Raw genomic sequence first — 16,569 nt, forward strand, 5'->3', positions numbered from 1 at the left:
CTTTCTCTTGAAGAAACATCATCACAACCATCTCCAACATCAATTCTTATGCCAATTCTAAACTTAGCCTAAGGTGGACAATACCAAATGCCTCAGTTTCTTATGAGGTGTAGAAAAACAAAGCATTAGTTCCAATTTTTTCGAACAACTTCTGTAAAGACAGTAGGTCATCTTCAATCAACCCCAAGGTGCTCTTCTAAATTCTAAGCTGGCAAAAGGTAACCAAATTTTTGACTGATGTTCATTATAGAAAGTATATTGGCATTAGATTAAATATACAATAGCTATATAGCTAGGTGACAAGCATATGGTCATATGGTTTTGCCCCTTTTTAGGACCCAGCACATAATTTCAGTATTTTTGATGACTCATCTAGGGACCAATGTGTCTTTGATGACACGCTATTGGTCATACTTTGTTTGCATGCATGCTAAGTTGCTTCATTTGTGTCCAACTCTTTACAAACCAATGGACTGTAGTCTGCTAGGCTCCTCTGTCCATGAAATTCTCTAGGCAAGAATACAAGAGTGGGTTTCCATGCCCTCATCCAGGGGACCTTCCTGATACAGGGATCAAACTTGCACCTTGTACACTGCAGGCAGACTCTACCAATGAGCCACGAGGGAAGCCCATACTTAAAGAATAACAAATGCTTATCACAGATATAATTATTATTTCCAACTGGAAAAAATGATCTGTTCTTATCATTCATTTTATGATGGAGTTCCCAGTAACACTTGCAGAAATCAGGGGCCATCTATTTAGTAAAGGAAAGATACTAGGTTAAATCCTTTCAGTGCAAATAGTCACACCCAAACATGTCTTCTAAGCTTACCTTTTAAATGAAAGATATCAGCAAATGTTTGACTTTATTGTTCGGTCTCAACAGCAATAGTACACAGCACTTTATACCTCACTAGACTACCATTTAGACAATGACCAGGCTATTCCTTTCAAAAAGCTTCAAAACATGTTTACAGAACATCTCCTGTACTAGATAAGGATCACTTCCAATTTAGGGTTCACTGAGTCCATAAACTGCCAAGATAGATACTTATGAGGTCACATTCCAGTAGGTTAGAAGGAAAGAGACAGACTAGGGTGTTAATTAGGCCACATGAAAGAAATACTGATATGCCAAGAAGTAAAAATTGTTCTTAACGAGCACTTTATTCACTGGCTGTTCAGCTTTGAGGTCACTGCGAGTTTGTCCACCAATGAACTGCAACTCTTCTGTGAAGTGAACCCATGAAAGGAACCAGTAAACATTCGTTGTTGCCAAAGATCAACTAAAACCAATAGCTAGCTGGTTGTTCTCAGCTGGGCATAGAGCAGGGTGTATTTGCACCTCTCAGATCTCTGACTCTAGGGAGCGTAAGTGACTGACTGCCACAGCTATTGAGCTCTGAATCGCAATGCTGCTGCACTTTCCATCATCGCTGCATTTTCACCAAGGCCAAATTTCTCATGGGCTACTCGCAGCCAATGGCAGAGTGTAGCAGAGATGCTAAGATTGGTTATTCCTGCAAGACACAGGACTTCCCCCACAGGTGACTGGGCCAGGATGCTGTCAGGGAAGAAGCCCATCCTCACAAAGGATGGCAGGTCCATCTGATCCCACGTTACAGATGCAAAGTAGACAGACTTCATAGGGCAGAACAAGTTAATAATACTTTATCGGCAAACAGCATGGGTATCAGAAGAGTTCTGCCAGTCCCCCAAGGGGCAATTCAGTGGGCTCAGAGAAATGCTACCTATGTGGCGGGTTGCATCACTGCCGAGGAACCCAGGGTCAAGGGCCCAGGACATTCTGAGCAATGAACAAACAAACCAGTGCTCCTTCCCCTGGGAAGCGAGTGGTTAAACAGTAGCCATACTATGGTCACTTTGCCCTACAGAAATGGTTCAGCATCAAGAAGCAGGTAAACTGTGCTTTCAAGAACCTCACCAAGAATGTTCAGATGCTCAGGGCCCATGGTGGACTGCCTGTCCTGAAAGAGGCATTTGCTTCGCAAAATGTCCTTAGAATTCCATCACCTGGTTAAGAATTTTCCTCTCCATCCTTCCTTCCTTCCCTCTCCCCACTGGGGTTAGAGACCGGCATCGAGTTCCACAGCTCTCCCCTGACTCCCTCCACATTCTCCCTCATAGGCCTTTACCCTGATAAATCTCTTATGTGTTTAATCCCATCTTGGCCCCTGCTTTTCAGAGAAGCCGAATTATCACAGATGGTGCCAGCAGTGGTCCAAGAGAACAGGCTGTGTAATATGGGGCCTGGGACTGCTTCAGTCACTGCCTGATGGGCAGAATGGACACTGTCCTGAGGGGATGTGGGGCATGGATAGTCCCAGGCCTTGAGGACCCAACTGCTTCAGATTTCTCTGGAGATGATGTGGGAAACCTGAGAAAACAGGTTGCCAGATGTGGTGATTCAGACTTTTGAAGATGGAGGAATAAGGAAGGCCTATAAAGACAGTGGAAATAGCTGGATACTGTTAAGTGTACTGATACCCTGCAGCAGGGTAATGAGAAATGGATGACCGTTAATAAGTAAAGAGTATATGTGAGAGCCAGAGGGCCTCCAGGAGCTTCCAAAGAGGCCCTCAGTTCCTGCAGTGGAGGAGTAGATGCAGCAGAGCAACAAAGCTGTAAGAGTTACAGAACTCCAGGGAGATTAAATACTCAATATTTAACATATGGCAGGTCGGCTTTGCTGCAGTCAGGGCCACATGACTTCATATGGTTGGAAAATCCTTGGGACCCTGAAACATGGGGTAGGAAGATCTGATTAGACTTGCCTGAAGGTGGTGGCTCTAGAGACATCCCCACCCAGCTCTCAGTATGCAAAGGGGGCCATTCTTTCCAAACAAGGGCTCGCACACCCTGTGCTGGAAGATGCTAGAGGCTGCTCCCCTCACCAGACACGCAGTGCCCCCTCACCCAGGAGCTGTGTCCAGCCTCTTTCCTGGTTATCAAACTGCTATCCAGGATTAAATTCCAGCATTACCTGGCTAGGGAAGTGCTAGGCCTACCAAAAAGCTGCAAGAATTAACTGGCAGGTACTGACAGGAGCCATGGGAACACTGGGTTTGGTTTTCAGGGTGCTGTATCAAGAATCAGAAAAGCAAGAATTCAGACTTAGAACTCAGCATATAGGATTGAGAGGGCTTCCCAAGTGGCTCAGTGGTAAAAGAATCCGGCTGCAATGCAGGAGACACAGGAGATGCAGGTTCGATCCCTGGGTGGGGAAGATCCCCTGGAGAAGGGAACGGCAACCCACTCCAGTATTCTTGCCTGGAGAAGCCCACTGTCAGAGGAGCCTGGCGGGCCACAGTCTATAGGGCTGCAGACTCAGATACGACTGTAGCGACTGAGCACATGCACACACATACATACAGAATTTAACCCCCAGGCAAGAACTGCAGGGGCTGAGCAGCTTCCACTGAGGTGGCTCACAGAGGACTGGAGAAAGTGCTGGCCACCACTAAGCAAAGTAGAAACACCTGAGCTGTCCTGGCAAAGGACCAAGAAGGAATGAAGAGGCCAAGGGGAGTAGGTATCCTGGAGAGGAGATTACATGAGGTAAGAAACCTCACCCGGAGAAGGCAATGGCACCCAGTTCCAGTACTCTTGCCTGGAGAATCCCATGGACGGAGGAGCCTGGTGGGCTGCAGTCCATGGGGTCGCTAGGAGTCAAACACGACTGAGCGACTTCTCTTTCACTTTTCACTTTCATGCATTGGAGAAGGAAATGGCAACCCACTCCAGTGTTCTTGCCTGGAGAATCCCAGGGACGGGGCAGCCTGGTGGGCTGCCGTCCATGGGGTCGCACAGAGTCAGACACGACTGAAGCGACTTTGCAGCAGCAGCAGCAGCAAGAAACCTCACCAGAGGGTAGTATTCCATAGCAGGGTCCAGAGGATATCCCACTCACCGAGGCAGACACTGGTGAGAGGGGCACCAGTGTCATTAGGATCAGAGGTGGCCTCCTCTGCAGGCCAGGGATGGCAGTAAGAGATCATCACAGAGCTGGGGTCCCACAGTAATAAAAACATAGGAAGTGCCAAAGATTTGATGCTTTTGAACTGTGGTGGTGGAGAAGACTCTTGAGAGTCCCCTGGACTGCAAGGAGATCAAACCAGTCAATCCTAAAGGAAATCAATTCTGAATAGTATTGGAAAGACTGATGCTGAAGCTGAGGCTCCAATACTGTGGGCCACCTGATGCAAAGAGCTGACTCATTAGAAAAGCTCCTTGATGGTGGGAAAGACTGACAGCAGGAGAAGGGGGCAATAGAGGATGAGATGGTTGGATGGCAGCACTGACTCGATGGACATGAGTTTGAGCAAGCTCCAGTGGTGATAGACAGGGAAGCTTGGTGTGCTTCAGTCCACGGGGTTGCAAAGAGTCGGACATGACTGAGTAACTGAACTGAACTGAGCGGTGCTTATCCACCAGAAGCCAGGAAGACACAAATACTAAAGCGAACCTCAAGGTCAGAAGGGCAGCCTAGCAGGCTTCACCCACATGGACTCATGGAAATGGTGCAAATGGACCATGGTGTCCCTAGAAGCAATTCAGAGAGCCACCAAGGGTTATCACTCAAGATCTACAAGCTGAAAAAGGCAAAAGTGGAGAAACACGGGGCCAAGGGAGGTTCTCCCCAATCAAAAGTCCAAATTACTTGCTCAATTTCCAGACATCAGCCCATCTTCAGATCTAGAAGAGGTAGCTGGGCCTCTAGAAGGAAGGACAATGCCATGTAATGCTTCTCCCAGCACTAACTAATGAAGGGACCTAAAGCCACTCATTTGGGTGTATATACACTGGGGCAAGAATAGCCAGACATTTGAATACTGGATGCAAGATATATATGGCATATGTAGATATATATATACACATACATATATGTATACCCTGTTTCTCTGAAAAAGCCCTAATTGATACATAAATCAAATACATATTCCATGAAGATGCAGTAGGTCAGCGCTGCTGTTAAAACACCTGAATGATGCAGACAGTGGTAGGCTCTCTGGTAACTCTGCACCTATGGCCATACGGGGATGACCAGCTGAAGGAGGAAACAGCTTGAGCCTGGTTTACAGATGGGCCAGCACTCAATATCTAAGTACAAAACGAAAATGGGTGGTATCTATATAACAGCAGATATGTTCATGGGGGAAAAGGAACATTTTTCCAGTGGATGGAACAACAAGCAGGGCACTTGACTTGGTGTGGAAAAAGTGGCCCAAAGTGAGACCGTTTATTGAATACATAAGACTCCTGGAAGTGGCCAATGGTTTTGACCATCCAATTGGAAGCCTGGAAGGAAAAGGGCTGGAAGATCGGAGACAAGGCAATCTGATGCAAAGGCCGTGGACTGACACATGGGAGCATGCAAAGTGTGAAGATTTCTGCATCATATGTTAACCACCACCAGAAAACATCTGTTATGGAAGAGGCACTGAACCACCAGGTAGACACGACTCAGCCAGGTGCAGGGGCCTTCGTTAGTTACTACACAACTGGCATGATGGACATGAGCAGAGTGGTCACGATGGCTGATGGAGGTCCAGCAGCAAGGATGCCTGTTTACCAAGGCTCATCTACTGGGACTCCTCTGACAGGTGACTCTTGATCAAGGGCTCACCACTGGTCTTGCTGAAATAGTCTTAGAGCTCCACTGCAGTCTTAAGACTTTTCCTATGTAACTTCCTTCTTTCCCTCCCTTTCTTCTCCAGAAGTTAGACATACATCATAGTCTGACAGCTTTCCCAATCTCCGCCAGCTCCCTCCCCACTCTCCTTCATGGACATCCCAACCACCAATCTAGGTGCACATCTCATCTAGGACCCATATAAACACACCAGTTGATTTAACTTAGCACATTCACTATTAACGCTCTAGTCCTCTGTTTTACAGTGTCAGAAATCCCATTTTAATAATTCAGTAGAGGTATTAAAGTTTTGTGGACTGTTCCTATCAAATTCATAAAGGATTGATTAAATAAGTAGAATAAAATAAATAAATAAAAAGAAATCTCAAAATGAGAAAGAACTACCCATCAGACCACACAGATATGCAGTGGAGCTGACAAAGTGTTTCCACCTCACCAAGAGCAGCTACTCGAAAAGCAGACTAAGCACAGAAGCAGGTTGGTATACCTGGCTAGCCAAAAGGTGGAAACAACCCACACATCTATCCATTCAGGAGTGGCAAACAAAACATGGAATATCCATCCATACAATGGGACATTATCCATAAAAACGAATGAGGTGTCTAGAGAAGGGAATGGCTACCCACTCCAATATTCTTGCCTGGAGAATTCCATGGACAGAGGAGCCTGGAAGGCTACAGTCCATGGGATCACAAAGAGTTGGACATGACTAACATTTTCACTGATACAATATGGATGCACCTCAAAAATATTATACTAAGTGAAAGGCACCAAACACAAAAGGCCACATGTACAATTCCACTTACATGAAATGTCCAGAATAGGTAAATCTACAGGAACTGAAAGCAGATTGGTAGTTGCCAGGGACAAGGAGGACGAGGGGATGGGGAGGAGCTGCTTAATGGGTATACAGGGTTTCATTTTGGGGTGATGAAAATATTTTGGAACTAGATACGGTTGGTGGTTTTATAACGCTGTCAATGTACCAAATTGCACTGAATGTTCCCCTTAAAATGGTTAATTTCAAGATAAATATTGTATACTAACACATATATACAGAATCTAGAAAGATGGTCCTGATGAATTTGCAAGGCAGACATGGAGAAACATAGAAAACAGACTTATGGACACAGCGAGAGGGGAGGAGAGGGTGAGATGTATGGAGAGTAACATGGAAACTTTCAATAACATATGTAAAATAGATAACCATTGGGAATTTACTGTTATGTCTCAGGGAACTCAGAGGGGCTCTGTATCAACCTAGAGGGGTGGGATGGGGAGGGAGATGGGAGGCTCAAGAGGGAGGGGACATATGTACACCTATGGCTGATTCATGCTGTTTGACAGAAAACAGAATTCTGTAAAGCAATTATCCTTAAATTAAAAAATAAATATTTTTAAATGGTTAATTTCATGTGAATTTCTTCTCAATAAAATAAATAAGTTATAAGGAAAAAATGTAGACATATCAACCAAAACAAAAACAGCAGAATTGAAAAAAAAGATGTCTACAGTTTCAAAAAACAGGAGGCAGGTAGGCAAAAATAAGGAAGGAGCAGGCTGATGTTAAGAATCCTTATCACATTCATAGCAACCTGTCTGAACCTAGTTAAGCCACACTTCTCTGCTCAGTGGTTATAGCTGTCAACTGGCAAGGTTCTTAGCATGTAGCACAAAGACTAGAATTCTATAACTGTCTGATATTTCCCCTTCCTGGCCATTTCATCATATATTGGGGTCATGAATTCAATGGCCATATTTATGAACCCAGATTTAGGTACATGCTCTGGTAAGTATCAAAAGTATCAAGTATATTCCCAAGGACAATGGATTCTGCTCAAAAATCCAAGACATTTAGCTGTTAAAAACTACAGCTCTCTTGATGGTGATTATACTCAAGGGATCAAAAGAATTCATTCTAAGACTTTACATGTAAATACAGTAAAAGAATAACTGAATTTCACTGTATTTGAAAAATACAGTTCATTTTTAATTCTACTGTGCTGAATAGCTGAACAGGCTGCGGCATCAGTGATGCCTGCGCTCGCTGGGATTAGAGGATTCCCAGTCTCGGGAGTGCTGGGACCTTTTGTGCCAGTGGGATTTATCTCGGCTCCTACTTCTACTCCTGTGACTACGCCCCTCAGAGCGCCCGTCATGCTGCCCCTCAGAGCGCCTGTCATGCTGTCTGGAATGTATGTCTGAGCTTCGACCCCCGTCTCTCTCCCTGTGCCTGTCTTCTCTCTCTTCCCTCCTGCTTGATGACTTGTGTTCGTGCTTGGACTTCTCCTTTCTTGGCTCCCTCTCTCAGTCCTCCGTTCCACCACGGCAGGTCGTCCTGACCTCAGGGGAACTGGGGTGGGACTTCCGCACCTCCCTGGACTCTGACTTCTGACCCTTCTCTGCCTTCTCTGAGTGCTTGCCACTGTGCTTTTTAGAGCCAGTGTCATCCTTTTTCTTTATCATCTTGCTTCTGGGCAATGAAGAGGAGGCTGGCTGCTTTGCCTGTACCTCCTAGCCAGTCTTCTTTTTTTTCTTTTTTTCCTTCTTGTCTGGAGGAAAAGAGGGGCACAATCAGTAAGAAAAAGAAGATGGAAAAGATGGAGGATATACAAAAGGAAAGCATGCTTGGCAGCAGCATGAAACACTCACAGTCTCTACTTCTAGAAAAGTACCTCCAAGAATCCAAGCTGATTGTCTGTCACCCTTACTATGTCAGGTTGCTGTATAAGGCAACTCCAGCTCTTAATTCTCTCTCTAAAGACCCTACCTCCAAACAGTCACATTGTTAGGTACCAGAGGGTTAGGACTTCAATATATGCATTTTGGTGGCCAGAATTTAGCCCACAGCATTAGTCTTCTGCTGATACTTCTTCTTTCCCAGTTAAAGTAAGGTTGCCCACACCTGCCCCCTTCACACTTGCGAACTGACTACCAACTCTCAGTCAAGGCTAAGAAGAGCAAACATTAAGTCTACCCAGAATCTTTCATGGCCTTAACCATTTACCTTTTTTGTGTTTTTTGGTGGGTTTGTCATCTTCAGAGCCCTCAGATGAACTTGGTGGAGGAGTACGAGTCCCACAGCCCCTCCCCTGCAGCTCTCTGGTCACCTCATCCATTTCTTCTGAGTCCTCAGGAAGTCGATAGATACATGGTCCACTCGGATAGTTCTTCCTTTGATCTAAGATAGACAGGCAATGCTTTAGCAGATAGCTAACTATTTGCTACCAAACACAGCCTTCTATCTATTTGAACCCAGCTGCAGAAATCCATGGTTTGAACCGTTCCCATTACCCTCTTGCTAATTCTGTTTCTCAGAAAATCTCCAAAGCAGACCTGCTCCATTGATGTGTCACAGCACACATCCCTACACATTCGCTCAGCCCTGGGGGCCGTCAGGTAGAGCCTGGGGCAGCTGGAGACCCTGGGAGCCTCATCAGTTTATCCCAGAGTTCTATATAAATAGCTCCATGTTATAAGTGTGCCATGAAGTGAAAAGAGCCTGGGAAGTACTGCCCCAAAGCATAAGCAGCATGGAAAACTCCAAGAGTTTAGATGCATAAACATGAATTACCTTCCATCTGTAACATTAATTTACAGTGAAACACACTGTGAAAAAGCCTGGAAGCTAAAGGGAATTCCTAAAATTCAGCTCAATGCTACAGCTGCTTTCTCAACACAACTGGATGAGGCCAAAGCAGAATAGCTGGGAGGGGGTAAGGAATCTAGAAAGGACTACTTTCTTTTCTCTTAAGCCCTCACTCTGCCAGGAGCCAGCACGGGAGATCCCACCCATGACAAAGGTCATGAGGAAGAGGCCTGACAGGCAAAGGCAAGTCAGGACTCGAGGGACCCCCTGGACCTGCTCGAGCATCTATCCCAAAACCAGAATTTGCCTGTCCTGCTATTTTTCACCAACTCCTCTGTTACCAACGGGGGGCTGTCCCCGACCACCTTTCTCTGAAGAAAATTAACTTAGAGCTCTAGTTAGTAAGTCTCCTAGGTGTAACTGGAGTGTTTCAATTCTAACTCCTCTGACAGCTTTCTAACTTGCCTGACAGGTATCTGGACTTTTACAACTACGCATGTGATTGTTTACAGCCTCCCAACTGCAAGAGGCACAGGAAGCTTAAAGCATTCTAGGCATGTAGAGCCTTTCGAGGAGTTAAAAATTATTAGAATAGTATTGGTGAAGGATTTCATTGCTGAACCAATCCTTGCTGCCAAGTTTTCATATCCTTTATTTGTTGTGTACCCAGGAGGGCATTAATTAATACAGTTGGTATATAGAAAAAACAAGTAGCAACATTAGATCTTTGAGTTAAGTACTTCCTTTGTTGTAACCCACTGCACCTTTGTTCTACAGGAATGTCACTTTATTTAGTACTTTGAGGGTGATGCAGATTAAAGAAAAAACACTTCAAGGGAAAATGAGTTTTCTGGTTGATTAACATTTATCAAGGAAAAGAGCCATAAAATGTTAACAGGCCTCCTGGCCGGAAGATAATGTAAATCACCTGAGACCTTTTGTATACGAAAAGGTATGCAGAAAGAAAGCCTGGTATCGATAAGGGTCAGGACTGCTGCCCCTGAATGACTCTGCATCTTCCATTATGTACAACTTACGGTATATAAGCTCCTTTTAAAAATAAAGTTATGGGTCTTGCACAAGCTTGGCCTCCCCATGTCGTTCTTTCTTTCTCTTTCAGGCTAATTCCCTGGAGCACAGGGGCCCTCTGAGTTCACGTCTCTGCCAGGGCTTCTAAGACCAACGCGAGAGGGTGCCCAAGGCGGGGCACCTTCCACTATTCAAGAGGGCACATGTGGCCTATGTGAACAGTGCAAGTCCCTTGTCTGGGGCTTTATTGGCTTTCTGCATAAACCAAGGAATATCAGCCTCTTTCTCTCCTCTATTTTCTTAACTGCAACATTTTTTTTTATCTCTCTCTATGTCTATATATCTCTCTCACCAAGCTGTCACCCTGAGGATACCCTGGATCCAACCGGGGCTGGACCCCGGTATCACTCCTTGCTCCACCCCACCATACTGGAACCATTGGCTCATGCTGATACTATCACTGCGAATCACAACTCTCCAGGTGAACAACAAAAAATTAAACCTTCACTTAAAACAAAAACATTCGGGCAGATACAGACTTATTCTATACGCAATGCCATCAGAAATGTGAAATGCCTGGCTTTTACTGTTCCATTCAAGAGCAAGTTTTTACTCTTACCCCTAAGCCTGAGTACTTTCACCTATCCCATTCCACCATAAAAGGTGGAATAAAGTCACCTTTTATGGTGACTTCCTTTCACTGCTGGTGCAATCAGTGACAAATTCTCCAAGTCAAGAGTCGCACCTCCAGCCTGTGACAATGCTCATTCAATGGCAATGCTTTTCCTAAATGAGCACAGGGAGCATGTGGGGCACAGATAGCCCTGACTTGCCCCATCCCCTTTTCATGTCTCACTCTCATGTCATCACTCACCCTGTCTCACTTACAAGGGTGGAGGAGACAGAATAGAGGATAGAAACCTTCAGAATGAGTTACCTTCATAGACTTTGTCATCAGATTTTAACTAGAGAATTTTCAGGGCCCAGTACTGCTAAGTCAATGGAGACATATGAGACAGACATATGAGACATACATGGCTAGGTCCTCGGCCACAAAACCATGATAGAACCCCAAATTCCCTGATACAGGACCACATGAAACAGCAGTGTTTGCTAGTCTCCTTGCTCTTCAATACAGAATAAATGAGAGTGGAGTGTGAGGAAGAAAAGGTGAAAAACAGATGCCTGGTTGGGTGTAAGATGAAGGGAAGTGGGGGGTCATGGTACCTATGCTCCTGAGGACATAGCTTGCTAAGAGATAGGGAAAAGAAATGCATGTTGACAGGGTCATGAGCCAATGAATTATTTCCTGGGGTCATTTCCCAGTCAGTATGTCCCCACGGCTCTGCAACCCAGCTGACCAGTACTGCTCTTGAGCCTGTAGTCATCAGCTGGGAAATGAAACTGAAACCCTACACAATGGAAAAATTCTGCTCAGTAAGCATACTCACCTTGATCCCATTAAAACTGTCAATAGCCAGAACTGTGCTCCTCTGGTCTTCATAGCAGAGGAAACAGAATCCTTTGAATTTCCCAGTCTTCTTGTCCTGTACCAGATTAATGTTAACAATCTCCCCATATCTATTTAATTTATAAAAGAGTAAGATACTATTGATTTAAAATGTAAAAACTTTCAGATTGGATGATAAAACAAAATTCAAATAATATAATCTGTACAGGAGATACACTGAGAACAAGATGACAAAGAAAGGTTAAAAATTAAAAGTCAGAAAAAGATATATCAAGAACACCTAATTTAAAAAATGGGTGGCAGTATTAAGATCAAAGATGAATTAAAGGCCAACCAAAAAAAAATTTAAATGTGAATAAGAGGGCTCTTTTACACAGAAAAAGGTCCTAATACATAAGTCATGAAATTTTATACATAAATTAACACATCCAAAATTTTGATTAAAAATACAAAGAGCAACTAAGAGTGAAAGTTATTAGAGATTTTAACACGCCACTTTGAGTTCATAACACATAAAATTGAGAAAAATAAGTCAGAGGAATTAATATAAAATTATATAACTACAAATAAACATATACTTAATAATATAACAATTACACTGTTAAAATTAATAACATCAGACTAGTAGATATACCGGAGAAGGCAATGGCACCCCATTCCAGTACTCTTGCCTGGAAAATCCCATGGACGGAGGAGCCTGGTAGGCTGTAGTCCATGGGGTTGCGAAGAGTCGGACATGACTGAGCGACTTTCCTTTCACTTTTCACTTTCATGCATTGGAGAAGGAAATGGCAACCCACTCCAGTGTTCTTGCCTGGAGAATCCCAAGGACGGGGGAGCCTAGTGGGCTTCCATCTATGGGGTCGCACAGAGTCGGACACGACTGAAGCGACTTAGCAGCAGCAGCAGCAGTAAATATACAGATATATTCGATTGTACAAAAAAGAGTTTCTTCTCAAGAATCCATGAAACACATATCAAAACTGACTGTAGACTAGATCTCAAAGTAAACCTCAATCATCTCCAAAAACAGCACAGACCATATTCTCCAATCATAATGTGAAACAGCTGGGAACAATAATTTCAAAACAAAAAATGCCCTAACTAGAACTTGAAACCTATTCTCCAGGCTAACTACTAGATGAAAGAGAAAGTGAAATAAAGTAAAGAAATCATGATACACTATTTAGAAAACAAAAATGGGAATATACACCAAAACTTAGTGTTTGTGTGTGTTAATTGCTCAGTCTTGTCTGACTCTTTGCAACCCCATGCACTATAGTCCACCAGGCTCCTCTGTCCGTGGAATTCTCAATGCAAGAATACTGGAATGGGTTGCCATTTCCTTCTCCAGGGGATCTTCCTGAACCAGGGATCGAACCCAGGTCTCCTGCATTGCAGGCAGATGCTTTATCGTCTGAGCTACTAGGGAAGCCCACCAAAACTTACAGGATGTGGCTAAAACCACACTCAGGAAAATCTGTGACATTAAAGAATTTTATTGTTAAAAAAGGGGGAAAAAAAAAAAAAAGGAAAGGGGAATTCCCTGGCAGTCACAGTGGTCAGGACCTGGTGCTTTCACTGCCAGAGTCCAGGTTCAAACCCTGGTCAGGGAACTAAGATCACACAAGCCACGGGGGAGTGGGGGAGAGTAAATCTAAGGAAGGTAGGTGGAAGTTAATAAAGACATAATTTAATGAAAAAGAAAATAGAAAAAATTCTACCTTACTCATTACATAAAAATTAATTCCAGAAAAGTTAAAGCTTCATAAATTTAAAACTACAGTCATAAAAATACAATAGTAACTGATGGAAATGTTATAATATGATCATACATATACCTCAGCCCAAAATCTAGCATCTTACTTAAAAGAAAACACTAGAAATTATTCAACTATGGTATTCAATTTAATATTGTTGGTATTCAATTTAATATTGTTGGTATTGGCCCATGCAATTAGACAGGAGAAAACAGATAAAAAAAGAGTAAATATATGTGTATGTATAACTGACTCATTTTGCTGCACAGCAGAAACTAATACAACACTGTAAATCAACTATACTCTAATTTTTTAAATTAAAAAATGAAAAAGTAAAGCTATCTCTGTATGAAGATTATATATGATGATATATATAGAAAACCCAAGAGAAGCAATGATAAACAATGATAAAAACAAACATTATAACATATCTGTAGGATAACAGGATATAAAGACAACAAAAATAAACTACCCTCTTACAAACAATAATCATAAGATATAAGGAAAGAGGAGCCCCATTTGCAATAGCAACAACAAAAAGATAAAATACTTAGAAATAAATTTAACAACAAGCAATGTACAGGGTCTATGCAAAGAAAACTCTTAAAAACTACTGAAAGACACAGTTTTCAATAAATATAAAGACACCTCTTTTTCTTGCATAAGATGACTCAACATTATAAAGATATCAAAATCACCTCCCAAGTTAATACTTCTGTGTAAGGGTGACACTCCAATTTGCTGGGGGAAAATATGGAGTTTTAAATAAATGCTGTTGGGACAACTAGATAGCCATTTGAAAAAATATGAAATTGGGTCCATATCTCACACTACACATCAGAATAACTCTAAATGGATCAGAGATTTCAATGCATAAAATTGAAACCATACAAGTATTAGAAGAGAACGTGGATGGGTGGGGAGAAATACTTTCTAATTATGACTCAAATCCAGAAGCAATAAAAGACTGATAAATTTGACCACCGCTGCTGCTAAGCTGCTTCAGTCATGTCCGACTCTGTGCGACCTCATAGACGGCAGCCCACCAGGCTGCCCCGTCCCTGGGATTCTCCAGGCAAGAACACTGGAGTGGGTTGCCATTTCCTTCTCCAATGCACGAAAGTGAAAAGTGAAATAAAGTCACTCAGTCGTGTCTGACTCTCAGCGATTCCATGGACTGCAGCCTACCAGGCTCCGCTGTCCCTGGGATTCTCCAGGCAAGAGTACTGGAGTGGGGTGCCATTGCCTTCTCCAGCAATTAGAGGACAGACTATACAGGGACAGCATGAGGGAGTTTGGGGGATGATGGAATTGTCCTTCATCCTAATTGTGAGGGTGATTACACAAATCTACAAGTATTAAAAAAAAATCTCATAGGACTGTACATCCCCTAAAAAGTCAATGTTACCATAAGATCATTTAAACATATGAATAAATGAACACATAAAAATTTAAAAATAATAATTTTGCAAAGAAAAAAAATCACTGCCATTCTCCCAAATCATCCCACCCTTTCCCTCTTCCACAGAGTTCCAAAGCAATAACATATATGAAACAAATCGCCAGTCCAGGTTCAATGCATGATACTGGATGCTTGGGGCTGGTGCACTGGGACGACCCAGAGGGATAGTACGGGGAGGGAGGAGGGTGGAGGGTTCAGAATGGGGAACAAGTGTATACCTGAGGTGGATTCATGTTGATGTATGGCAAAATCAATACAATATTATAAAGTAACTAACCTCCAATTAAAATAAATAAATTTATATTTTAAAAAAGAAAAGAAAAAAATCACAATAAACAAAGTCAAATGACAAACTAGGAGAAAGTGTCTGCAATTTACATCACAGATTAAGGCTAGAAAGCCATTTTTTTTTCCTTTTGCTATAAAGGACATTATCAGGACAACCGGAAGTCAAATAAAAGTCTATAGGTTAGATAACAGTGTAACAGTGTTGATTTCCTGAATTTGATCACTATCCTGAAGTTAAATGTCCCAGTATTTTGGGAAATACACACTGAAGAATTTAGGGGTAAATGTGTATCATGTCTGCAATTGATCCCCAAATGGTTCAGAAAAAAAAAATAATATGCATATAGGTGGAGAGAAATAATAAAGCAAATGTGATAAAATGCTAACATCTGGGGACCAGTAAAGGGGATATAGGTATTCTTCATTCTATTTCACAACTTTCCTGTTTTAACCCAGAAATTATTTCAAGTATTTCAAAATAAAAAAGTAAAAGAAAAAAGAATACAGGAGCTGGCTTGACAGGATAACTATAGACCAAACTGGGACAGTTTGAGCATCAAGAAATAATAATAATGGCAATGTAGTATAACACATCAAATTAAAAAAATAAGTCCACAGCAATACAATACATGATAAAGTGTTAAAAACAATAAGTTAATATCCTTACTACATGAAGGGCTCTTGTAAAATCAGTAAGAAAATGAGGAACACACTAACAGGGAAAAAATAGGCAAATGATCTTAGTAGACAATTTACAAAGAAAAAGAATAAGGGCCTATAAATCTATGAAAACATGTTCAACCTCTCTGATGATGAAATAAAGGCAAAGTAAAATAATAATGAGAAGTCATATGGCAGTATTTTCTTAAAATAACCACTATTCAGGAAAATGAGCATTCCAGTCAGAGTGAAACCTGATACAACCTTTTCAGAGTAATTTAACAATGTTTATAAATTAATTTCATGAAGGAAACCATCAGGGAGGCATACAAAGATGTATATATCACAATGTACACTGAAATATAATTCATTAACAGCAAAATATTGGAAATAATGCCCAACACTGAAAAGAAGACAATCAATACACAAAGATGTTAACATTTTTTCCTTAAAGTACATTCTTATTTTATTCTCCATACTTTTTTCTTTTTCCCAAATGTTCTACAACTATACATTACTCTGATAATCAGAAAACAAAATATTTTTTGAAAGTCACTGTTATCAGTGACACAGGCAATCTTCATGGAGAACAATGTGTAGAGCCAAAACAAAGAACTGGAATAAACACGCACA

The 16,569-nt window shown here is 42.2% G+C and overlaps 1 protein-coding gene across 1 annotated transcript in view; it reads right to left on the bottom strand.

Annotated features, from left to right (window-relative positions):
* The window catches only part of LOC101108032 (RNA-binding motif protein, X-linked 2-like), a 41,178-nt gene that overhangs the window by 21,928 nt on the left and 2,681 nt on the right, over positions 1-16,569 (bottom strand). The window contains exon 3 of the mRNA XM_060407631.1: positions 8,685-8,858. Within this exon, the coding sequence (XP_060263614.1) occupies positions 8,685-8,858 (174 nt within the window). The remainder of the gene's footprint in view (positions 1-8,684; positions 8,859-16,569) is intronic.

This window comes from Ovis aries, chromosome X (genome assembly GCF_016772045.2).
Source record: "Ovis aries strain OAR_USU_Benz2616 breed Rambouillet chromosome X, ARS-UI_Ramb_v3.0, whole genome shotgun sequence".
Taxonomy (NCBI): domain Eukaryota; kingdom Metazoa; phylum Chordata; class Mammalia; order Artiodactyla; family Bovidae; genus Ovis; species Ovis aries.